The 25,586-nt window shown below is 44.8% G+C and overlaps 1 protein-coding gene across 2 annotated transcripts in view; it reads left to right on the top strand.

The window, feature by feature from the left end:
* The first annotated feature begins 1,887 nt into the window (after window positions 1-1,887).
* CCM2 (CCM2 scaffold protein) overlaps window positions 1,888-25,586 on the top strand; it is a 63,962-nt gene continuing 40,263 nt past the window's right edge. For both annotated transcript variants that reach the window (XM_063086360.1, XM_063086359.1), the window contains exon 1: window positions 1,888-1,992. In XM_063086360.1, the coding sequence (XP_062942430.1) occupies window positions 1,963-1,992 (30 nt within the window). In that variant the 5' untranslated portion in view covers window positions 1,888-1,962. The remainder of the gene's footprint in view (window positions 1,993-25,586) is intronic.

Raw genomic sequence — 25,586 nt, 5'->3', positions numbered from 1 at the left:
GTTGCACTGCAACATTTGTGTTTGTGAATGTGGCAAGCTGGCTTATAGCAGAATGTAGACTGAAAGGGCATTTCCTGCACCGCTGCTTTATCTGCCAAAGGGACTGGAATACCTTTGGGGAGTGCTAGGTACCAACTATTTCTTTGGTATCTGTATCAAACAGGTCCAATCAGGAGACAGAAACTCAGTATAGGAAAGATTTAATATAAAGAATTATTAAGTATAACAGGAGGTTAGGGTAACAAGAGATTAAAGAAGACAAGAACAGTAGACAGAAGGAGCAGCTACTATTCTGAGGGCTGACATAAAGCATCCCAGGAAGTACCTCCACCCCCTCCTCACCTCACCCCCAGGGCTGAGACCCAGACCTTGTTGGAGAGGGCATAGCCTCAACTAGCTGAACAGCACAGAACTTCTGGGAGAACTTGTTGGAATTCTGCTCTCTAGGGTGCCAGGGAAGGCTGTTGATGGGGAGCTGTCTTGCTGAAGCACTGGGATATAAAGCTTTCTGAGGGCGTTGCTGGAAGAAACTCCTGGCTGCTGCGTTCCACTGGCAGGTGTGCACTGCAGAAGCCAGGTGCTGGGGAAGCCGCCCGAGCTGCGGAGAACCTAAAACTAAAGAAGCTACCCTTGATGTGAGAGGTGGGCACAGAGGAGGCCTCTCCTTCTGCAGGCACTTGCCAAGAGCGCTCAGCAGAACCAGGCAGCCAGTCCCTCCCTTATGCTGGCTGTGCTTAATATTGCGCCCTCTGGCAAAGGAAGAATGCTTAAAAGGCCCAGCTCCACGTTCTCGTAGAAGGAAGTGAGAAATGAATGTGGAGCTGAGAGCCAATACATTGACAATTGGCACAGTATCCAATATTTTTAAGAATCAGCTGAGACAAATGTTGGTTTCCTTTGGTTTCAGTTTATGTTCTAGTTGTGTTGCAAGGTCCTTACTGGCCATTTCATTTAGTGGCAAAATAGCGGGCCTGCTGGTGACTCTGATTTGCAGTTTGATTTTGGGCAAAATCACCTGATTCCCTGGACCTCGTCTGTAAAATGTGGTAATTATTCTAGATGGCTGTTATGGTTCCACGGCTTTATTCTTATAGGGCCTGGACGCCCTTGCTGTTGCAATAATATTTTCCTGTGTCGTCCAAGAAAGGCAGGTATTAGAACAGAAAGAAGGTCAAGGGTTTGGTGTTCCAACCGGCCAGTCGCTTTCTCCGCCCCCCCCAAACCCAGGCATTTTGCTGTCCGGTTAGCTCACCTGAGAGAGCGTGGTGCTGACGACGCCAAGGTCAAGTGTTCGGAGCCCCTTAGCGGCCAACCGCCAAAAAAAAAAAAAAAAAAAGGAGAGGAAGGATTAGAAAAGGGTTTCCCTGAGGCGGAGGGAATCACAGGGGATAACACAAGAAAAAGGAGGAAGTGGCGTCACACCCCGCCCCTGAACGGAACGCCCCGCCCCTCCAGAGGCCCCACCCCTCCCCGCGGACCCCGCCCCCTACCCACGCACTTGAGTCCGGCCTCTCTATGCGCGATGCAGACTGGGAAGTCAGACGACCTAAAGATGGCAGCAGAGTTGAAAAATTGGAACTGTGCGCGCTCCCGCGGCCTTGAAGAGGCAGGGAGAAGGGAGTCGGTCCGGGCGGCTCTCGCGAAGGGCGCATGGCGGGCTAGGGGCGGGGCAAGGCAGGCGCGTTCTCAGTGGCCCTGGAGAGGGCCTTGTGGGCTGTGGGCGGGGCCTCCTCGAGGAGCGGGGCCTGCGCGCTCCGTCCTCACAGAAGGGGCGGGGCAGGGCGCCCTCGGGCCCGGAAGTGTGGGCGCGGGGCGCGGCCGGGGCGGGGACTCCGGGGCTGGGCGGGCTGGCAGGCGGTGCCGCGAGCGCGGGGGTGGCGGGCTGGGGTGAGCATGTAGCGGCCTCCGGCAGCGGGGCTCCCGGGGCGGGCCGGGCGGGCCGCGGGGGCCGCTCGCGGCGACATGGAGGAGGAGGGCAAGAAGGGCAAGAAGGTGAGCGGTCGCGGGCGCGTGCTGCGGCGGCGTCGGGGCGGCAGGCGCGGGCGTGGGTCCCCCGGGCCTGGCGGGTGGGGGCGCGCGGCGGGCGGGCCCTGGACAATGGTCTGGCGGGCTTCTCGGCGGCTGCGGACAGGAAGCGCCGCGCCTTTCCGTGGGTGCAGCCCGGCCCGGAGCCTTCCGGGGCCTTCCGCTGCGGGGCCGGGGCTGTGGAGGAGTGGGCCGGCGAGGGACCACACGGTGTGCGGTAAAAGCACAGATGGGCTCGCTTCCCGGTCCGCACGCTCGTGGAGTGTCGCTCTCACCTACAGCCATTGCGTGGTTTCGGTGACGTTACATTTGGCAGTGGGGTTTAGGACATAGTTCAAGAGGCTCCTTAGTTAGTGTAGTTTTAAAAATATGGCTTTAATTACAGGCTAGAGTAGTTGATAAAGAAACAACACTTTAAGGAGACTGGAAAATTGATGTGGGATAAGTTATTAAAGTGGAAAAGGGGTTTAATAAAATGTATCCTTTTCAAATAAATGCTTTATAATCTTCATGTCTTGCCTATCATTTTCTTTTTGACAAATGTGTGTGGGCACTTTCATGCACAAGTTTAAAACAGACCTTGATAAGTCCTAACTGTGATCTTATCACCTGGCACTCTGCAGAGCAGACACTGTCCTTTCATTGACTACTCCTCTGCCATGTTTTACAAGATGCCCCGTTTTTAAAAGTTGAATGTAGCCAGATGGCCTTCAGGGAGCCCTGTGGTGCTGCTTCTCTACTTTCTCTCCACTCATTGTTTTGTTATGTTAGGAACACGCATGTCTAATTTAGATACAATATCAATTGTGGTTACAAAGATGGCTTAAAGTAGAAAAACAGCCCAAGAAAGTGATTCAGCTTGCAAGCATTAGAGTAGAGAGGGGTGTCGTGCACCTCTAGAAAAGGGGGAAGCTGAGCAGCATCAGAGGAGGTGGTAGGAAAGGAGACGTGCTAACCCAGTGACTGCTTAGCAGGGACCAGCAGCAGGCCTGAGTGGACGATGCTGAGCTTTGCTGGAACTGAGCCTGCTGTTCTGGGGAATGCAGGCAGCTGAGAGCGCTGGGGACTTTCAGCTCCTCAATGTGCACAACTTATTTGGGCACCTGGCCCTCCTACCTGTCTGCCAGGCAAGGATGGAATTGACTGTCTTTTGGAGCCTTCTACCAGCTTTGATAGAAACACTAAACATTCAGCAATATTAAGAGAGAAGCAGTAAGACCTTCCTGAGCTTTTGGAATAGAACTGAAGAACCAGTAAAACTATCAAGAATTTTTCTTTCTTTCATTTTTTTCTGGCAGCTGGGTGGTACTGGGTTCCTAACCTGTGACCTTGCTGTTATAAGGCTTTGCTCTAACTAACTGAACTAACAGGCCAGCCCCCCCCAATTTTTAATTGGGGGCAATGAAAAAATTTAGGCATAGACAAGATTAATGATTAATTTTATCGTCCCTACTTTTAGAGGAGGTAATCAATTGTTATGTAGTTGCCTAAGCCAGGAGTTTTGTGTTTTTTTTTTTTTTTTAAAAGATGACCGGTAAGGGGATCTTAACCCTTGACTTGGTGTTGTCAGCACCACGCTCACCCAGTGAGCTAACCGGCCATCCCTATATGGGATCCGAACCCGTGGCCTTGGTGTTATCAGCACCACACTCTCCCGAGTGAGCCACGGGCCGGCCCTGGGAGTTTTGTGTTTTCTTTGTATTTTGCCACTTGCCTTAGCTCGTTTCCTGTAGGCAGGCTAGACAGAGAGCTTTGGGGCGTGGATTTTTATTCAGGCTGTGACTTCACACATTTTACCTAGTATACCCTGCCCATCTCAAGATGGCAGGACATTCCTTCTCTGCTCCTCCAGTCAGTGTGAGATCACCTCCAACTTATGAACTTTGGAGCTTAAATCATTCCCATTACTGTAAATTAACCAGAGATACCTGTCTTAAACTCATACACAAATTGAAGCTTAAATAGCAGAAGTAATGACTTCATAGTGTTACACTAGTAGTTTGGACATTTAAATTCTCTTTCTAGGTTAGCTCCTTCAAAAAAAATGCAGATTTAAACCTTTGAAAATGTGGATTGGTAGGCTTTTTCCAGATCTCAGATTCTTGTCTTGGTGTCTTGTCAAGCAGTAATTCAGTCTTATTCTATTGTGGCCTCTTTTCCTTGGGACACAGGAATCAGTGAGCTGCCAGAGAACCGATAGACCCAAGTGGATTTCGTGGACAGTGGTCCCAGGTGTAGTCCTGCCCTTCTCAAGGTACTGGGCACGTCTGGTTATGGTGACTGTACACCTGGGATTTCCTCGAGCAGGCTGTAGATCATTCAACAAACATGTGTTGAGCCCTAGTTGTGTCCCATGAAACCCACTGGGTGATAGGTATGCAGGAGGAGCCAGTGACCTTGAGGAGCTAGTGGGAAGACAGCTCAGTCCTGGTTATGTATGGAAGGATGAATGCATTAACAGAGAAGTCCACTGGCCACTGGAGGCATGGGGCCCAGGACAACTTGGGAGCTGCCCTCCTGTCCTGATATCTGGTACTTTTTAAACTGCAAGTCCTGATTTGGGGTTTGGGGAATAAGCTTCTGTTTTGGACCTACATTCCATGCATTGTGGCACTGTTCTGTCAAGTTGTAATTCCTTTTTGTGGGAAACTTAGGTGTACACTTGAGTTGGGTTGTGTGTGTTTTTATACTTGACTCAGATCCATTTGGCCTTTTCCCTGTTGGGGTCTCGGCTTCTGCCTCTGCTCTTAGGTCTTAGTTCACCCCACCTGGTGGCCATGATTTCAACCTGAACAAAGTTAAACATTTGCATTGATCTAATTCATTTGCATTGTTTAAAAAAAGGTTATAAGCTTCTCTAAAAGTATGGAAGTGAATATTAAATGATAATAAGGAATAATTATTAATTTTGTTGGGTATGATATCTGTATTATGTTTTGTTAAGTTCTGATCTGATAGACATGTGTACTGAGGTATTTATAGGTGAAATAATATGATTTCTGGGATTTGCTTTACTCAAACTAGAAGTAAAAAAGGAGGGGGAGTGGCTGAATGCTTTGGTAATGGGTATACATTCTGTTTACTTTTGTGTATTTTTGAGAGTTTCCATAATAAAAAGTGGGTAGGAACAGATCCTCTAGGTTACAGGCCCTGGGCTAACACCTCGCTTGCCTGCCGTGTCACCCCAAGGCTAATGTCTGTGCAAATTTGGTAACTTAGGCTGGAACAGCTCCTTTTAAAGATTGGTCACTGCAGTTCCCAAAAAGCCAGGCCTTCTCCACACTGACCCAGTGCCCAGACGTGTGTGTGTGTGTGTGTGTGTGTGTGTGTAAATGTCTATAACTAAAATGAAAGTTTAAGGACTGGTACTTACTATACAACACACTCAGATATTTTTATTGTCTTCTGTTTTGTTTTTTTTTTCCATTAAAAAACTGCTGGTCATGACCTACTAAATTGCCTTTATAACTAAATTGATTCTGTAACTGTCACAAGCTGAAACATGAGTTAAGAAAGTGAATTTGGGCCTGCTATACCTTATTTCATCTTTCCTCTTGGATAGTTGTCATAGCAATTCTTGGGTGGCAACTTGTTGACCCTGGGTCAGGAGGCTGGAAGACCAGGGCAGGATGTGGAGGGCAGAGACCCTAAGTCAGGTGGTCGGTAGACAAAGCTGGAATGACTGGCAACATGAGGCTTGTTATTCTTCTGGCTTAGAAAGTTATCTTTTACAGAATATCGTGTATTTATTAGTTTTCACCATATAGTCGGATTCCATAATCATAATTTAGATTCAGAGAGCACACCAGAATCTTCCAGTGCTTCTTCGAGGGGAAGATAGCATAGAGGAAAACATTTATCTTAGCAATAGTGCTGCAGTGTGGAGGGGCGCACCCTGCAGATGAGAAGGGCTCTGAGCATTCTGTCCCCATGAGGTCAGTTACTGTTGACCTGCCTGTTTCTTCATTTCTGTCACCAGTGTCCCCATATCATCATCACTCTGCAGTGTGTGAGTAAATGGCCATGATCAAGTCCTGTAAATCTAACTGTTCAGCATTTAAATCATCCTCTTTATTTTCTCAAGTGCCTACAGTGAGAAGAGGGTTAGGGACATTGTACTTTGGAAAGTAAGCTGCTCACACCTAAAATTAGAGAAGGGCAGATGCTACGATGTGTCAGTAGAGACATCAGGTAGATGTTAGCCGATTCCAGAGGGGGACCGAGGATTGTGGACTGAAGTTCAGAAGTGTAGAAGAAGTGGAGACAGCCCCATGGTGCTGTGAGAGCCTGGGGCCGGGTGAGTTTGGTGTTGGTCCTGTGTGCACCTGAAGCCACGGATGGTGTTCAACAACTGCTGGTTCATTTATCCATTAAATGTTCGTCAGCACTCACTGTGCCAGGCACAGACGCCGAGGAGACCGAGCTGTGTGGGATGAGCCTGCGGCCTCAGAGCAGGAGATGAAGCTGAGGACAGATGGAGAAAGTGGGCTTCGATAAGAGTGATCAGGAAAATGTTTCTCTTAGTGAAAATTTCAAGAACAAGTATAGAGAAGAGCGTGTAATGAAGCCCCCATTCCTAACTTCAAACAGCGTTGATGTGTGGGCAGTCTATTTCATGTGCATCTTCTCGTCCCTGCTCCCCTAACCGTGTGCTGAGGCCCCATCCACAGGACCTCGGGATGTGACTGTGTTTAAATGGGGACTTTATTAGTGCCATGCTCTATCTACCTGAGTTAACCGGCTACCCTATAATAGATAGGGTCTTTAAAAAGGTGATTAAGGTAAAATGAGGTTGTTAGGATGGGCCCTAATCCAAACTGACTGTGTCCTTATAAGAAGAGGTTAGGATACAGACACAGAGAGATGACCACGTGAGGACACAGGGAGAAGACTACAAGCCAAGGAGAGAGGCTTCAGAAGGAACCACCTTGCCCACATCTTCATCTGGGGCCTCCAGCACTGTGAGAGAGTAAGTTTCTGTTGTGGAATGCGCCCAGCCTGTGGTCCTTAGTGCTGATGGCCCAGATAGACTAATGTGCCAAGTCACTTTGAAGCAAACCTTAGAAGTCAGTTTGTCAGTAGATGGGAGTGCTGTGGTCCTGGGATGGGTTCCAAGGACCGACTGGGTCTGCATGTTGCCTTGGACACTAAGGGCCGCCAGAGTGACAGGATGACCTGCACCATGCTCTGTGTGGATCATAAATCAAAGCTCGCTGTTTGTGGTTGGGAAAATGTGTATGGCATTTCAGGGTCAGTAGAACGAGGGACGGCTTTGTCACCTGGGACAGGCTTTGTGCTCAGGAATCTGTAGTGGGAGGAAAGGGCCCCTCTGCATGTGTCACTGTGTCATTGTGGACGGTAGACCCTTGTTAGTGCACTTTCCATTTCTTGGCTTTCTTATTCCTCAGTCCGAGGACAGCAGCTGTTGAAATGATTACTCAGGTGTGAGGGCATTTACCTTTGGATTTTCAATCGAACCAGGAGGTGTTTGTTTTTTAGTAGAATACGACGTTTTTTCCTTAGCTCTGTGCCTGTGCCAAAAATGTGACACTTTTTTTTCTCCCAAGTGTGCCTGAACAGTAACAGTTTTTTGCTTGGATTGTGTTAAGAATTAGGGCATTTGATTGCAGGCATTAGATGTGCTCAATGAATATAATCCCCTTTAATAGCATAGTGGGAGTTGGAATTTGGGCTTTTGTTTGCAGCTTAGGATGGTATATCTTGTAACCCAGGGAGGTGGAAAGAATAGTTGAATTCTGAAGGTGAGAAAACTGGTCAGCCTAAATCCTTGGGGTTACTGTTCCTAAGGGAAACCTGGTGTACTGTGTGACTCAGTTGGGAGATGCTGTTTCACGTATGTTGTTACTGTTAACTTTGAGAAGAAAAAGAGAGAAGCCTTTACTTAATCTTTATATCCATTCTATAGTTTAAAATTCCATGCAAGTTTTCCCCCCAAATCTTTTTTGTTTCTTTTTTCTTTTTTTTGGTGGCTGACTGATACAGGGATCAAACCCTGGATCTTGGTGTTATCAGTAACATATGCTCTAACAAACGGAGCTAACAGACCAGCCCCCCCCAAATCTAATTTGCTTCCGGTGTTGTTATCATGTACTCTTGGGTCAGGCGTGGTTTGCAGTATAGACAGTCCCTGACTTGATGGTTTGATTTACAATTTTTTTGACTTTACAATGGTGCGAAAGTAGAATGCATTCAGTAGAAACCGTACTTCAAGTATCCATGCAACCATTCTGTTCTTCACTTGCAGTACAGTATTCAACAAATTACATGAGTCATTCAGAGTTTTCTTGTAAGATAGGCTTTGTGTTAGATGATGTTGCCCAGCTCTAGGCTAATGTAAGTCAGGGAGCACCTGTATTCATTTTCCCTTGTTGGTTTGGGTGGGGACACATGTTACTAAAGAGGTGCCTTGGACAGGTTTGAGTGTCAGTTATGTTACCCTGCATGTTGACTCTCTGTCACATGTGAGAAAATGCCCCAGGTCTGATTATGTCTAAGTGTTTTGTTACTGCCATTAAATGGGTCACCCTAACCAGCTCTTACATTTTGTGCTCTTATGTTCTTAGACATAGTAACTGAAGCCCACCTGCACATCTGAAGTCAGACCCAGTTTGAGCTCCTCTCCACAGTATTATCTGTCTTCACACCCACTCCTTGAAAGAGGATTGTGCAGCCTCTGTCTCTGCTTTTTGCAGCCTGTTCCCTTCACCCCCAGCATTTTATGATAAAATTTTTTGAATACATCAAAGTTAAAAGGCTTTTACAGTGAATATTCCCACATCCACCACCTAGATTCTTTTTTTTGTTTAAATTTTATTTTGTCGATATACATTGTGGTTGATTATTGTTGCCCCTTACCAAAACCTCCCTCCCTCTTCCCTCTCCTCCCTCCCCCACAACAATGTCCTTTCTGTTTCCTTGTTGTATCAACTTCAAGTAATTGTGGTTGTTATATCTTTATATCTTCTCCCCCCGCCGGTTTTTTTTTTCTTTGTGTGTGTGTGTGTGTGAATTTATATATTAATTTTTAGCTCCCACCAATAAGTGAGAACATGTGGTATTTCTCGTTCTGTGCCTGACTCGTTTCACTTAATATAATTCTCTCAAGGTCCATCCATGTTGTTGCAAATGGCAGTATTTCATTCGTTTTTATAGCTGAGTAGTATTCCATTGTGTATGTAGATGTACCACATTTTCTGTATCCACTCATCCGATGATGGACATTTGGGCTGGTTCCAACTCTTGGCTATTGTAAAGAGTGCTGCAATGAACATTGGGGAACAGGTATACCTTCGACTTGATGATTTCCATTCCTCTGGGTATATTCCCAGCAGTGGGATAGCTGGGTCGTATGGTAGATCTATCTGCAATTGTTTGAGGAACCTCCATACCATTTTCCATAGAGGCTGCACCATTTTGCAGTCCCACCAACAATGTATGAGAGTTCCTTTTTCTGCGCAACCTCGCCAGCATTTATCGTTCAGAGTCTTTTGGATTTTAGCCATCCTAACTGGGGTGAGATGGTATCTCAGTGTGGTTTTGATTTGCATTTCCCGGATGCTGAGTGATGTTGAGCATTTTTTCATATGTCTGTTGGCCATTTGTATATCTTCCTTAGAGAAATGCCTACTTAGCTCTTTTGCCCATTTTTAAATTGGGTTGCTTGTTTTTTTCTTGTAAAGTTGTTTGAGTTCCTTGTATATTCTGGATATTAATCCTTTGTCAGATGTATATTGTGCAAGTATTTTCTCCCACTCTGTTGGTTGTCTTTTAACTCTGTTAATTGTTTCTTTTGCTGTGCAGAAGCTCTTTAGTTTGATATAATCCCATTTGTTTATTTTTCCTTTGGTTGCCCGTGCTTCTGGGGTCGTATTCATGAAGTCTGTGTCCAGTCCTATTTCCTGAAGTGTCTCTCCTATGTTTTCTTTAAGAAGTTTTATTGTTTCAGGGTGTATATTTAATTCTTTAATCCATTTTGAATTGACTTTAGTGTATGGTGAAAGGTGTGGGTCTAGTTTCATTCTCCTGCATATTGATATCCAGTTCTCCCAGCACCATTTGCTAAAGAGGCAGTCTCTTTCCCAGTGTATAGGCTTGGTGCCTTTGTCAAACATCAGATGGCTGTAGGTGTGTGGGTTGATTTCTAGATTCTCTATTCTATTCCATTGGTCAGTGTGTCTGTTTTTATGCCAGTACCATACTGTTTTGATTATTATAGCTTTGTAGTATAGTTTAAAGTCAGGTAGTGTTATGCCTCCAGCTTTCTTTTTTTTTGCTCAGCATTGCTTTGGCTATGCGTGGTCTTTTGTTATTCCATATAAATGTCTGGATAGTTCTTTCCATTTCTGAGAAAAATGTCATTGGAATTTTGATGGTGATTGCACTGAATTTGTATATCACTTTGGGTAGTATGGACATTTTCACTATGTTGATTCTTCCAATCCGAGACCGTGGGATATCTTTCCATCTTCTTGTATCCTCTCTAATTTCTCTCAGCAGTGGTTTGTAGTTCTCATGATAGAGATTTTTCACATCCTTGGTTAACTGAATTCCTAAGTATTTTATTTTTTTGGTGACTATTGTAAATGGGCAGGCTTTCTTGATTTCTCTTTCTGCATGTTCACTATTGGAGAAAAGAAATGCTACTGATTTTTGTGTGTTGATTTTGTATCCTGCTACTTTGCTGAAATCATTTATCAATTCCAGCAGTTTTTTTGTAGAGGTTTTAGGCTGTTCGATAAATAGGATCATGTCATCTGCAAACAGGGACAGTTTGACTTCATCTTTTCCAATCTGGATGCCCTTTATTTCCTTCTCTTCTCTGATTGCTCTGGCTAGTACTTCCAACACTATGTTGAATAGGATTGGTGAGAGTGGGCATCCTTGTCTAGTTCCTGTTCTTAAAGGAAAAGCTTTCAGCTTTTCCCTATTCAGGATGATATTGGCAGTGGGTTTGGTATATATGGCTTTAATTATGTTGAGATACTTTCCCTCTATACCTAACTTATAGAGGGTCTTTGTCAAGAATGAGTGCTGAACTTTATCAAATGCTTTTTCAGCATCTATAGAGATGATCATATGGTCCTTGTGTTTGAGTTTGTTAATATGGTGTATCACATTTATTGATTTGCGTATGGTGAACCAACCTTGCATCCCTGGAATGAATCCCACTTGATCGTGATGAATAATTTTTCGTATGTGTTGCTGTTTTCTGTTTGCTAGTATTTTAGTGAGGATTTTTGCATCTATATTCATCAAGGATATCGGTCTGTAGTTTTCTTTTTGGTTATATCTTTACCTGGTTTTGGTGTCAGGATGATGTTTGCTTCATAGAATGAGTTTGGGAGATTTGCGTCCATTTCAATGTTTTGGAATAGTTTGTAAAGAATCGGTGTCCATTCCTCTTTGAATGTTTGGTAAAATTCTGCTGTGAATCCATCTGGTCCTGGGCTTTTCTTTGTTGGGAGCCTTCTGATAACAGCTTCAATCTCCTTTATTGTTATTGGTCTGTTCAAATTTTCTCCGTCTTCATGGTTCAGTTTTGGGAGCTTGTGTGTGTCCAGAAATTTATCCATTTCCTCCAGATTTTCAAATTTGTTGGCGTATAGTTGTTTATAGTAGTCTCGAATGATTCCTTGTATTTCAGATGAATCAGTTGTAATATCGCCTTTTTCATTTCTAATTTTTGTTATTTGAGTCTTCTCTCTTCTTTTTTTTGTTAGCCATGCTAATGGTTTGTCAATTTTATTTATCTTTTCAAAAAAACAACTTTTTGATTCGTTGATCTTTTGAATTGTTTTTTGGTTTTCAATTTCATTCAGTTCTGCTCTGATCTTATGATTTCTTTCCTTCTGCTAACTTTAGGTTTGGATTGTTCTTGTTTTTCTAGTTCTTTAAGGTGAAGTTGTTAGGTTGTTCACTTGCCATCTTTCCAATCTTCTGAAGTGAGCGTTTAATGCAATAAATTTTCCCCTCAAAACTGCTTTTGCGGTATCCCACAGGTTTTGGTATGATGTATCATTATTTTCATTAGTTTCAGTAAATTTTTTGATTTCCTGCTTGATTTCTTGGACCCATATATCATTAAATAGAATGCTGTTTAATTTCCATGTGTTTGTATAGTTTCCAGAATTTCGTTTGTTATTGATTTGTAGTTTTAATCCATAATGGTCTGAGAAAATACATGGGATATATCCAATCTTTTTGACTTTGTTGAGACTTGATTTGTGACCTAATATGTGATCTATCCTGGAGAATGATCCATGTGCTGATGAGAAGAATGAATATTCTGAGGTTGTTGGATGGAATGTTCTGTAAATATCTGCCAAGTCCGATTGGTCTAGAGTATTGTTTAGATCTTGTGTTTCTCTGCTGATTCTTTGCCTAGATGATTGGTCCAATATTGACAGTGGGGTGTTCAGGTCCCCTGCTATTATGGTATTAGTGTCTATTTCCTTCTGTAGGTCTAATAGAGTTTGTTTTATAAATCTGGCTGCTCCAACATTGGGTGCATACATATTTATGATTGTTATGTCTTCTTGATGGATCAGTACTTTTATCATTAAGTAGTGTCCCTCATTGTCTCTTTTTATGGTTTTTAGTTTAAAGTCTGCTTTGTCTGATATAAGAATAGCTACTCCAGCTCGTTTTTCTTTTCTGTTTGCATGGTAAATCTTTTTCTATCCTTTCACTCTTAGTCTGTGTGAGTCTTTATGGGTGAGGTGCGTCTCTTGAAGGCAGCATATAGTTGGGTCCGTCTTTTTAATCCAGTCAGCCAGTCTGTGTCTTTTGATTGGGGAATTTAAGCCTTTTACATTAAGAATTGTTATTGAAAAGTGTTGATTTAGGGCCGGCCCGTGGCTCTCTCGGAAGAGTGAGGTGCTGATAACACCAAGGCCCCGGGTTCGGATCCTATATATGGATGGCCGGTTCGCTCACTGGCTGAGCGTGGTGCTGACAACACCAAGTCAAGGGTTAAGATCCTCTTACCAGTCATCTTTTTAAAAAAAAAAAAAAAAGAAAAGGGTTGATTTATTCCTAGCATTTTATCGGTTGTTTGGTTGTCTTAGGTGTCTTTTGTTCCTTTCTTTCTGATTTACTGTTTGTTTTCTGTGTTTGTTGGTTCCTTGGGTTGTAGATAGCGTTTTTATTTGTTTTCTCTTCATGAATGCCATTTTTATTATACTAGTGGGTTTAGATTTTTCTTGAGTTTTTATGGCAGTGGTAGTTATTTTTCAGGAACCAAACCCAGTACTCCCTTGAGAATTTCTTGTAAGGGTGGTCGTGTGGTAGTGAATTCCCGCAGTTTTTGTTTCTCTGAGAAATATACTATTTGCCCTTCATTTCGGAAGGATAGCCTTGCAGAGTAGAGTATTCTTGGCTGACAATCTCTGTCTTTTAGTATTTTGAATATATCATCCTATTCCTTTCTGGCTTTTAGGGTTTGTGATGAAAAGTCTGATGTTAGCCTGATTGGGGCTCCCTTATAGGTGATTTGACGCTTCTCTCTTGCAGCTTTTAAGATTCTCTCTTTGTCTTTGAGTTTTGCCAATTTGACTATAACATGTCTTGGAGAAGTCCTTTTTGGGTTGAATACGTTTGGAGATCGTTGAGCTTCCTGGATCTGAAGATCTGTGATTTTTCCTATACCTGGGAATTTTTCTGCCACTATTTTGTTGAATATGTTTTCAATGCAATCTCCTTTTTCCTCCCCTTCTGGAATACCCATGACTCGGATATTTGAGCGCTTAATGTTGTCTGATATCTCTCTCAGATTTTCTTCAATGCCTTTCATTCCTTTTTCTTTTTTTTTGTCTGCTTGTGTTATTTCAAACAGCCCATCTTCAAGTTCGGAAGTTCTCTCTTCAACTTCCACAAGCCTGTTGGTTAAACTCTCCGTTGTGTTTTTTATTTCGCTGAATAACTTCTTTAGTTTTGCAAGTTCTTCTACATTTTTTTTCAGGGCATTGATTTCCTTGTACATTTCTTCTTTCAGGTCCTGTATACTTTTCCTCATTTCATCATGATGTCTAGCTGAGTTTTCTTGTATCTCATTCAGTTTCCTTAGAATTATCACTTGAAATTCCTTGTCAGTCATTTCACGGGCTTCTTGTTCTATAGGGTCTAGAGCTTGAGATTTATTATCTTTTGGTGGTGTACTTTCTTGATTTTTTGTATTTCTGGTATCTTTTTTTTGATGTTTATTCATTGCGGCAGGGGGTTTCACAGTGCACAGGTTTGACACTATTGACTGACTAAGATGTTGCTGTCGTTGCCAATTTGGTATAGCTACCTCGGTGATTCCCTGTTCCGTGCACTCTGGCCCGGGCTGCTGGGATGCGCCGAGGCACCGCAGAGTGTGTGGTCTCTGCAGAGCTTCCTCTTCCCTTGCAGGATGTCTCCCTGCTCTGTGCGTGCTAGGCGGGGCTTGGGATGGAGCTGGGTGGCGGCGGTGAAGCCTACCTGCTGCTGCATCGTGCGGCGGCGGCCCCCCCCACAGGGTGTGTGGACTCTACGGAGCTTCTGTCTCCCTTTCTGGATGACTCTGTGCTCTGTACACATTGGGCCAAGCTGCAGGATTGCGTGGCAGCAGCGTGGACCCTGTGGAGTTCCTGCCTCCCCTGCTGGACGTCTCCCTGCTCTTTGTGCACTGGGCTGGGCTGGGAATGAAGCCGGGTGGCGGAGGTGAAGCCTACCTGTTGGATCACGTAGTGGCTGCCCCGCAGGGCGTGTGGTCTCCACGGAGCTTCTGCCTCTCCTGCTTGACGTCTCCCTGTCTTGGCCGCGGGTTGATTCACTTCCAGCCCCAGGGATGGGCGGGTGGGGGCGGGGGGGTCAGAAGCCACAGTCACCGCTGCAGCCTGGGGTGACACACGCTGGCTCAGGCCTCCATGTTTCCACGTCTGCGGCCACAGCTGCAACGCGGGCTGTGGCACACTGGTGGGTCGTGCGCGCGGGTTGGGGGAAGATTCCCGGTTCTCGGCAGGGTAAAGACACCCTTTTGAAGCTGTTCCTTTGCACCGATTCTCCTACAGCTGCATCTGGCGTGGGCCTCAGGCTGCTTCTACTCGTGGCGGAAAAGTGGCAGGCAGCTCTCCTGCCATCTTGACCTCCACTAGTGTCTGAGGCTGGGAAGTCCAAAGACCAGAGAACACATTGGGTGAGGGTCTTAGTGGTGGTGACAGTGACCCAGGGGTCTCACAAGGTAGAAAACGGCCAGGTTCTATAAATAGTTTCTGAGGCTAGGAAGTCCAAAGTCCCAGGAACACATCTGGTGGTGGTGACAGTGACCCAGGGGTCTCACACTGCAAGATGGTAGAAGCAGAGAAAGCAGAGAGACGGTAGATCAGTTTTTAATCTTTGTCCTTACTCCTAGAACAGATCTCTTAGTATTGGGATATACTTTTTACTCCTTAGGTATGGGTGGCCCCTGTGTGTTTTTAAATGGACAGACTGGGGTGTATGTCAAGTCCTGCTAACTTGGTAGGACTTGGACTCTATCCTGCAGTTGGGCAGCTGTAATCTCTGCTTAGCTCTTTAAACTTCCAAGCTGTTGTGTTCTTTCTGGACTCTATGGAGTCTAACCCTGACGTGTGCAGTTCAGAGTTCAGCCAAAGACTTGAGGGGAGCTTATTCTCAGACCTTGGGCTACTCTTTCTGTGGGTCCCTCCTTTCCAGGATTTTCCCCTCAATTTCCAGCTTCTCTGGCAGTCTCAAATCCTCTCAGACTGGAGAGCACCCTCAGGAGTAAAGCAATATAAAGGTGAATTTTGCCTGATGATGTTCCCTTCTTTCAAGGGTCAAGCAAATTCCTAGTTTGTTTTTACTTCTGGTTCATCTACAGTGCCTTCTGAAGGCTATTTTTCATATTTTATCTAGAGTTCATCATAGTCTTGCTTGGAGAAGGTTAGTCTGATACAGTCTCCCCTTTATTATGGGGAATAGGAACCTCTTTTTATTTTTTGGTTTTCTTTTGATAATATTTTTTGGAGATCTTTCATTATGGATATATAGTTTTTTATTCCTCTTTAAGGCAGAATGGCACTTTATCTGTGGATTACTGTAATCTACTTAAACAGCAGTCTTTTTATGGACATTTAGCTTGTCATTTTGCTCTGACAAATAATGAAACGATTAGCCTTCATACTAATCTTTCATGTGTATATAATGCATTTATAGGGTTTATTCCTGAGAATGCAGTTGCTGGGAAAACATATGTGCATTTGTAATTTTAGGAGATATAACAAATTGTTCTCTGTAGGAGTACTGAGTTTTATTCTTAACAGCAGTTTATGATGAGAGTGCTTGTTTTCAACCTGCCTGTGTTGCACATTACCAAACTGTTGACTGTTTCCCAGTATGATAATTTTGGATTTTATTTTCCAAAATGACCTTGTGAAATTTTTCTAACTAGAAAGTACATTTACATCTCAGAAAACATAGTAAACTATATATTCAATGAAAAAATAATGAAAGAAATCCTACCTGCTGGAAACAACTATTTTATTAGAGTCTTTCAGATTACTTTCCTGTATGTGTGTACTTTTTTGTGTTTGTGTACACAGTCTTATTACCATGGTAGTATCATTTATTTGAAACACTAGCGTAATGCCCACTGGGTAAAGAGCTTTCTGGGGAGCTGTCTTCCCAAATCTCACTCCACTGTCTGGAGAGGGGTCTTAGTGCCCCTGAGCCCAAGAGCACTGAGTGCTGTGTCAGAAGAGCAGAAGGCAGTGGGTCAGGTGGATTTAAAGCTGTGCACCAGGCACCCTTCTCCCTGTCCCTCAGGCCTGCAGAAACCTGGTCTGCAGAGTGGGTGTTGTGAGAGTGGGGAGGAGGGAAGGGAGCAGGAGCAGGGAAAGAAGGGAGGGGGAGAGGGGAGGAAAGGAGGAGGAAAGGGTGAGGGGAAGAGGGGCAGGGGAGGGGAAGAGAGCCAGGGAGGAGGGCTGGGTGGTTCTCCCTGCCATGCTGAAGGGTGGTGGCTGAAGCTGGGTCTTTGGGCAGGATTTAGTGAACTATGAGTCATGACTCAGTGGGTCATGAAGTCAACCATATAGGTAGCAACCATTTTTCACATAAAACTTGATAAGATACAAGACTAAAGTTAGAGACCTTAAGGTAAAATCCTAGTAGGTTCGTTTTGAATTAGAGCTGTTTGAATTTATGATTTTTCTTTTTAAAACCAGCCATTTCCTAGCTGTTTCCATTGAAAACACGAAGTGCTGGCAGACTCAGAGTGGCGAGCACACCTGGTATTTCACCATTGTCTGAATTCTGTTTCAAGTAGTGTGCTTATACTGAGTGGGAGGATGTGACTTTTTTGCCTTGAAATCTGTAGTTTGGAAGGAGAATGTGTCAAGCAACGAGACCAGATGGAGACCGTTGGTCTGTGCTCCCTTTGCGTTCATAAGTAGGCCACGTTTTAGTATGCTTCAATGGGGATCATGATTTTTTTTTTTTTTTTTAACCAGCTTTTTGTTTTTACTAGAGTTTCTAAAAAGTTGCTTTTCTTTCTAAAGAGATGTGTTTTTATCACCAAGAACTTCTGGGCTTTTAGTCATGTAGTTTATGTAATAGAGTCTTCTTGAAGATTTTCTTTTGTTGGCTTGCTGCATAGCTGTCATTATCACCCTGGAGTTTCTTTTTTTTGCCTCCTGGTGTGGTTACACTGTTTCTTAGAGTCCATATCTTTTTCTCTCTTGGATCCTTTTTCTTTTGCTGGGAGTATATCCTCTAGTGTATTTTTCAAAAAGGTTTTTAGCATGGAAAGATCCTAAGACACTGCAAGTGTGTAAATAACTATTTTACCTTCAAACTTGATTGACACTTTGACTTTAATTTCTAGATATGAAATAATTTCTCCTTAGAATTTTAAAGGTATTACCATATGCCCTTCTATCACGACACATCTAATGTGTATCTTATTCTTGTTCTTTTACAGGTAACCTTTTCATTTTTTTCTTTTTGGAAACTTTTAGAATTCTCTTGAAATTCTGTAGTTTTTATAAGGATGAGGCTGCATCTAGGATGCTTCTTTTACATTCAGCCTGCTTGTCACTAGGCTTTTTCTGTCCATAGAGTTGTGTCTTTCAGTGGCTTCTTCTGCTATTTGTGTCCCTCTTTTGATTCTTATTCTCTTATTCTCTTCTTAGGTGACTGCTAGACTTCGTGGATCTGGCTCTATGGTGTTTAATTTTTCTCATATTTTCTAACTTTTTATCTTTTTGCTTTATATTCCAGGATAGGGTTGGCAAACTTCATGTAAAGGGCCAGATAGTAAATATTTTAGGCTTTGTGGGCTAAGAGGCAATATTGAGGCCATTAAGTATATAATGGCCTTATATAGTAGGAGAGAAAATGAATTTGCACAAAATTTTTATTGACAAAGTTCAAAACATAATAATAATTGAGTACAACTTTTTATAATATGGTTTTCTGAGCAGAATTCTTTTGGGGGGCTGGCATTTTGCTTAATTAATGTTCAAAGTTAGTGCTCCCTCATCAAATAGATGGCAAATGTTCATTTGTAAAAGGATTGCAGCTGTGGGCTACAGCAGGCAGGCAGGCCTTGGCCCACTCTGCAACTCCATTTTATTATCCTAGAGAACTTTTTATTTTGGCGATCGTATTTGTAATTTATGAGATACTTTTGTTCTCTGTTCTCTCTTTTTCACAGCTGTCTATTCTTGTTTTACGGGTGCAGTTCTTCCCCAATGTCTGTAAATTGTGCCTGCTTCTTTCTGTTTGCTCTTTGGCCTTTCTGTTTCACACGGATTGTGGGGATCACTGTGTGAAGGAAGGATGGCGTGACTAGTGTTCCAAGCGTGTGAGTTTCCTTTTTTTATTTTAATAGAGTTTTATAATTTATTTATTTATTTATTTATTGTCTTTTTGTGGCCGGTAAGGGGATCGCAACCCTTGGCTTGGTGTCGTCCGAACCGGGCTCAGCCAGTGAGCGCACCGGCCACTCCTATATAGGATCCGAACCCGCGGCGAGAGCGTCGCTGCGCTCCCAAGCGCTGCACTCACCCGAGTGCGCCACGGGGCTGGCCCTGAGTTTCCTTTTTATTCGTGTCTGTTTCCCCAGAAATGCCCTTCCCCCTTTCCCCCAGTAGTCAAAGTAGAAGTGGGCTGCTCTGCTGAGTAGCATCTCTTTCTGTATCTTATATCTGGCTTCCTTTTTTCCCCTTCAAGCCTGCCCTGGAGGTCAGGGGCCCCTGGTTCTGCTCTGTAGAGGCACCTTTTAGAAAGGAGTCTGAGCTGGTGAATCTGCTCTGGGTTTTAAAGAGATAAAGTGACAGTCCATTTAATACCAGATATTGACTCAAGCCAATCTAGATTTAGTACTGCTTTCCCCACTTCACTATACTTTCTACATTCAGGCCTTAAGTAACAATACGAAGCACAAAACTATTATTCTGAAGCAGTCTTTTCAGAATCAAGAAAAATTAAACTTTCTTTGTTGCATTTTAATAAAGCTGAACCATATGAAATTGTCATTTTTATAGGTAAAACACTGTTGAAAATCAGCATTTTGGTTCAACCTGATATTAATAAATTATATTGGAATTGCTGTGTTTGTATATTGATCTGTGTGTGTGTATATATATATATATATATATATGGTCACTCATTAATCAGAACATTTAATTAAGTAGCCTGTCCTATTTGCAAGCCATCTGGAATATTCAGAGTCATAAGGGTTTTCACCAGCAACTTATCCAACTTCTCCTTTTCTCGATTAGGAAACTTAACCCTAAAGAAGTTGAAACGAGCTTGCCCAGGGACACACAAGTTTAGTTTCAAAGTACTGACTCGAGCTCATGAGTCCTGGAGGCAAGTAGAGGCACCTGTAGGCCAAGGACCTAAGAGCCAGGTGTTCCTTGCCCAAACCCCACCTGGAAATGCAGATGTCCCTGTAAAAGTCTTGTTGCCTTAGAGCAAAGGCTGAAAATAGCATGGCTGGAACGGTGTTGCTGCCTCTTCCCACCACCAGCGGGGCCTGTCGTTACCAGGAAGGGGCAGTTCCAGTGGTGGTCTCTGCTCGCACAGTTTCAGCATTTGAATTTGCAGTCTGGTCAGACTTCCACAGTAATGGCTTCTGCTGACCGCTCAGCGCTGGGTGGGAATGCAGTAGCTGCCTGTGGCACCGGCTGCCTGTGGCACCGGCTGCCTGTGGCACTGGCTGCCTGTGGCACCGGCTGCCTGTGGCTTCGCAAGCGGTGAGCAGTAGGAAGACATGCGGGTTTTCCTTGTGTCTCTTTGTGCATGCAGCCTGTTTGGATTTTGCCAGCAGTTTCTGGGTGCTGCCTGCATTTTCAACTTTTTAAAATTGTAAACAGCTTCACTGGGCTCTGCAGAAGGAAGCTGTGGTTTCTGGTCTTCCTGTTCACTCATGTTTTCTTCAGAAGGAGGGCTACATCCGACCATATTTTTCAACAGGCGCCACAGTGAATAGAGAATGCACAGTAACTATTGGCAGAGGGGGAGGACTCAGAGTTCCTCCAAAGAAATTCCTCCTCTAACAGAGTTTCAAACGGGGTGTTCCATGGAGAATGAGGTAGGTTCAAACCTGCATGGAAGAGCTGTCCAGAAGATCACGTGGGTCCCTTGTGGGTGGCATTTGTGGCCAGTTTCCATTGTGGCTAGGATGGCCTGGTCCCCATGACCCCTGCTTTGGGAGGAGAGGGCGGAGGTGTCATCTGCCGCTTCCTGGCCTGAGACCCTGTGGCTCCTGGTGGAGGCCGAAGACTCCAAGGTGCACGTGGGAGGGGAGGAGCTGTCCCATCCAGGTGGAACGTGTGGGTGGCACGTTCATCCATCTTAAGGAAGAAGAGGCCACAGGTCTTACATCTTCCAGGGAAGAGTAATTTTCCTGTGGATTTGTAGTCAGTTGGGGCCCAAGATCTGAGTTGAAAAATGATGTAGGGAAGATCAAGAAATAGCACCTAAAGCTGTAGAAATTTGTGCCTGGAATCTCACTGTGAGGCTTGCGACAGACTAGGGGTGCTGCAGCAGGACCCTCGGCTTGGACCCTGGCCCACCCCGGTGGCCTCCTGTCACATTGAAGTGCCAGCATGTTGGTCATTGGAGCAAACAGGCAGCAGTGTGCAGAGATCCTTGCCAAGTCCTGAGATGGGGATGCACGGGCTGTGTCGTGCCTGTTATTTAGGCCTCTGTAAGCACCAAGGAGAGGTTCTTTTTCCATTGGTAGGCACTGAACTACTTAGTTTTTAAAAAAAGATAGTGGATCTGTCTGCTGGCATCGCTGTGACTGCTGGTGTTGAAATGTAGATGAGTAGTGTGGTGGTGCAGGTGCCCATAGGGAGGCTCTTCGTCCTGGAGTTTGTGAGGGAGGGTTCGTTGCAGTGCCTCCGATGCCACTGGGGCAGTGTGATTTATGAGAGATGGCAGGTGTTGATCCATAGGGACAGCAGCCTCTTGCTATCCAGCTGGCCAGAGTTGCAGCTTCAGGTTTCTGCCGAAGCTGGGCTGTGCTGAGTTTGGTGCCAGGTCTGACGACTGGCAAGCGGTTGCTATTTGTCTCTCTCCCGCTTTAGAATGGGAGTCCCCGGGGGGGCAGGGACAGTGGCTCCTTCGCTGTTGCAGCCAAACATCCCGCACATAGCGAGTACTCGTGAGACACCCAGGGCCTTTTACTTTAAATGTCTTTGTTCAGAGACAGTCTTGTTTCATTAATTAGACAGCACCTACCTTGCAGTTTATTGTAAGGATTAAATAAGATGCACATGTGAAAACGCCTCAGCACTGTACCTGGGACGTACTGGGCACTCGGTGCCTCTTAGTTTTCCTCTTCTCTTCCTTCTTAAAATTCTTAGCACTTTCTCCAGGATAATGCTGAGCTTAGCATTTTGCATGGAGAAACCAGCTGGTATGTGTGGCCATGTTATTTATGTTGGCCCCCAAGTATAGGCGACTATTCTGGGAGTCTGGTTATGTTGATTCTTGCAGTGGATGCATTTCTTATTGTGGATTAATAAACAGACGCTCTGACTTGGCAGTTAGTCTCTGAGAATTTGTTTAGTAGACCCAGTTCCTCGGAGCCTGTTCACCCAAATGAGCAGATAAGGCTGAGCTTCCGACCTCACACCCTCCACTCTCTTCCACTTGTGGAAGAGAAACTGCATTTAGCTGGTGCTCCCTCTAGGGGCTGAGTTGATCCTTTGGTCTCGGGATCATTTTGGCAGTGAGGGACATGTATGCTCAGTAAAAGAGTTGCTAAATGAAGAGTGGATGGTTATGTGGGCCAAAACCGCTTTGTTTTAAAACTCTGTGTATCAATCTGTAGAACATTCTAGTGAGTTAAAGAACCCATCGTGGTTTACTGGAATTCTGATTCTGGGCATCAAAATATTCTTAATTATTTCTCAGTTTATTTTATTTTTGTTTTTATTTTTTAGTTTTATTGTGGCTGGCTGGTACAGGGATCGAACGTTGGACCTTGGTGTTATCAGCACCACGCTCTAACCACCTGAGCTAACTGGCCAGCCCCTCTCAGTTTGTTTTTTAACTAGAACTTAATTATTTCTCGGTTTATTTTTTAACCAGAACTTCCCTTTAAATTTTCGTGTTCAAAAGCAACTTCAGTTCCAAAAGTCTGAGGTGCCCTCTTGTTCAGTTTTGTTTCTGGAATAACAGAGAACCTCCAGCAGTGTCCGCTGTCCCTCCCGTCGTCCCCTGCCGCTGGGAGCTGATGGGCGCCACCTCGTGCAAAGCCCTTGGGGAGAGCAGCCGCCTTCCCGCTGCCAAGCGTGGAGAAATGCAGAGGAAAGCTGCAGCAGGTGTGCGAGGACACGTTTCTCAGTAGTTTCAACATTCCGCTTTCTAGGAAGACTCATCCACCAATCAAAATGATTCGGACATTTAAAAAAAAGCCTGTGGTGCCTGCGATATTCAGGGCAAAGGACTAGGGTCAGAGAGACACGCCTGCCTCCACATGGTCCACAGAGGCTGCTGCACTTGATTAAGCTGTGATTTGGAGGCCTTGGTTGAAGGGACAGGTCCCCCTGGCCGAAGTACTCCCGCAGCCCTGACTTTGGTATTATGGGGTCGGTCTCTCTGTTGATCTGTGAGCAGACAGAGGGTTACATCTCCTTTTTGTCACCTCTGCTTGTTCCCTGCTGCTTAGGGTAGCACCTTTAAAAACACAGCAGTTTTAGCACTAATGTGCACCTTCGGGCCATCTTGTGAGTCCTTAGCACTGGCTGGCCGTTTTTATTGTGGATATAATTCCTGTTACTCTGAACTGATCTTATTTCTCCTGCTGCCTATGACATCCTCGAAGGCAGGGGCTGTCTCCTCCATCCGTAGTGCACCCCTGGGTACCTGGCATGGGGTAAGCTCCCAGTCAAGAGTTGGTACCAGCATTTTTGCCCTCCAGCCCTGTGTAGGCTCCATGCTAGGTGCCAGGGTCACACACAGCATCAGGGACAGAGGAGAGTGGAGCTGGGCTCAACCCAGGCAAGAACTGCCCCTGGGCAGTACAAGGCGCCCACATGGGCCATCCTGGTTTGCTTGCCCTGCATGAGTTGTGACAGACGCCACCTAAAGGTGCCCCACCACTTAGTCACAGAGGGTCTTTCTTTAGGAGTGGAATTGTAGGATCCGTCCCAGCACAGACCATAATTCTGTGTGCAGACTATAATTTTGTAACCTGTATATCAGCACTGTAATAACAGTGTAAGTTGCGTGTGGTTTGTGGATCTGTTGATTTGGCGTGGGCCTCTTGGTTGGAGGTTGATCTTGGTAAATCTCTTGTCTCAGAACTGGTTTCCTCTTGTTCCCTCATGTAGGTTAGTAACTTGAGTGGCTAACAAGCAGCTTTGGGAAGAGCATACAGATGGAACTGAGCTGCTTGTGTGCACTGACGAGTTCAGAACTCAGTCACTGTCCATGCCACAGCTAGCCATTGTTTAGGAGGAGTGAGCTTTGTGGGGTTGCAGGTGGAAATGTTTTAGGGGCAGCCATTTTCTTCTGGCCAATTTGAGATGCTCTATGTATGTGGAGATGTAAGCTTCCTTCCTAAGAGCCAGGCTCATGCCATGTGTCTTTGTACTTCCATAACCCCCAGGGCAGGTCCTTGTGAATCATAGGAACCCGGAAAATAGATGAGTGATCCAGTGTAATGCATTTGAAGAGTATTTCATTTGCCATCTGGCCACTGAGGGTGGTACCAGCAGAGAGGAAGTCCCAGTCGAGTGGAGCCTGATCTGTATTTGGTGGGGCTGATGAAACATGATTTTTCCATTGCTAAAGTTACATCACTAAATTTCGAGGGTCATTTTTTACTTACAGTTTATTGTCAGGGGTTGTCTGACAAATCATAGGTGACATTTTCCATCATTCTCCTCTGTGAATCCCGTACTGCCACTGCCTGGTCCAAACACCATCACCACCCCTTTCACCCCCTCCCCTTCTAAGTGCTACTTGTCTAAACTCATCCTGGGTATCAAACTCGTGGGGGATTAAGGAGAATGAAGCCTGAAAGGTGCCGCAAGGATGGCCTGTCTTTACTCTGTCTTAGAGCTGGAACCCAGGGATCCATGTGCTGTCCTAGACTGGGCCAACCCCAACGAGCTCTCAGGAAGCACTTTCTGTCCATTCTGCAGTTTGTCTTGTAGACGGTCTTCTTATAATGATAGTGGTTATCTTAACTTTTCATGCTTTTATATCTTGTCTCAATTTATGTGTAAGCAGCAGGAGGTAGCAGCCATATTCGTCCTTTTCAAAAAATGTAGTATTATGGAAAATTTCAAATATAAAAAAAAGTAGAGAGAAAAGTAAATGAAGCTCTGAGTTCACACCACCCAGCTCCAGCTGTTACTAGCCCTGAGGATCTTATGTCATGGTTGCTCCATACCCTCCCCCTCCTCTAGCAAGGAGTGCTGAGGGGCTGCCTCTGGGAGCTGTGGCGAGTGGGACAGGGGGACTACTCCTGGTCAAAGAGACTATTTCAGTTCAAGGGGGGGTCTATTCCAAGTCAAAGAGGTGACTATTCCAGATCAAGGAGGGACTTTTCCAGGTCAAGGGGGGACTATTCTAGATCAAGGGGAGACTATTCCAGGTCATGTAGGGACTATTCCAAGTCAAGGAGGTGTCTGTTCCAGGTCAAGGGGAGACTATTCTAAATGGAGGGTCAAGGAGAGGCTATTCCAGGTCAAGGGGGGCTATCCCAGGTGAAGGGCAGACTATTCCAAGTCAAGGGTGAACTACTCCAGGTCAAGGCGGGACTATACCAGGTCATGTAGTTGGATGCAGGGCGGGTCCAATAACCATGTGATGGGAAGAATTTAGCAAGTTACAGGGCTCCAAGCTGGGTCACAGGCCAATCACACATCGGGGGCAGGTATAAAGAGCTCAGATGGGGTGCTGGACCCTGCTTTATTTCCTAGTCTGTGGTCATTATGTATAGAAAATAGTCTGAGACTTTCGTGTCATCTGTGTAATGACAGCAATTAAAAATGGAGAGATGAATTTATTGTGTATTGTCAAGAATAAAAAGTCATAAAAATAACTGCTGACAT

The sequence above is a fragment of the Cynocephalus volans genome, chromosome 2 (genome assembly GCF_027409185.1).
Source record: "Cynocephalus volans isolate mCynVol1 chromosome 2, mCynVol1.pri, whole genome shotgun sequence".
NCBI classification, from domain to species: Eukaryota; Metazoa; Chordata; class Mammalia; order Dermoptera; family Cynocephalidae; genus Cynocephalus; species Cynocephalus volans.
Note: the sequence above shows the minus strand (reverse complement) of the source record. Positions and strands in the feature narration are given on the sequence as shown.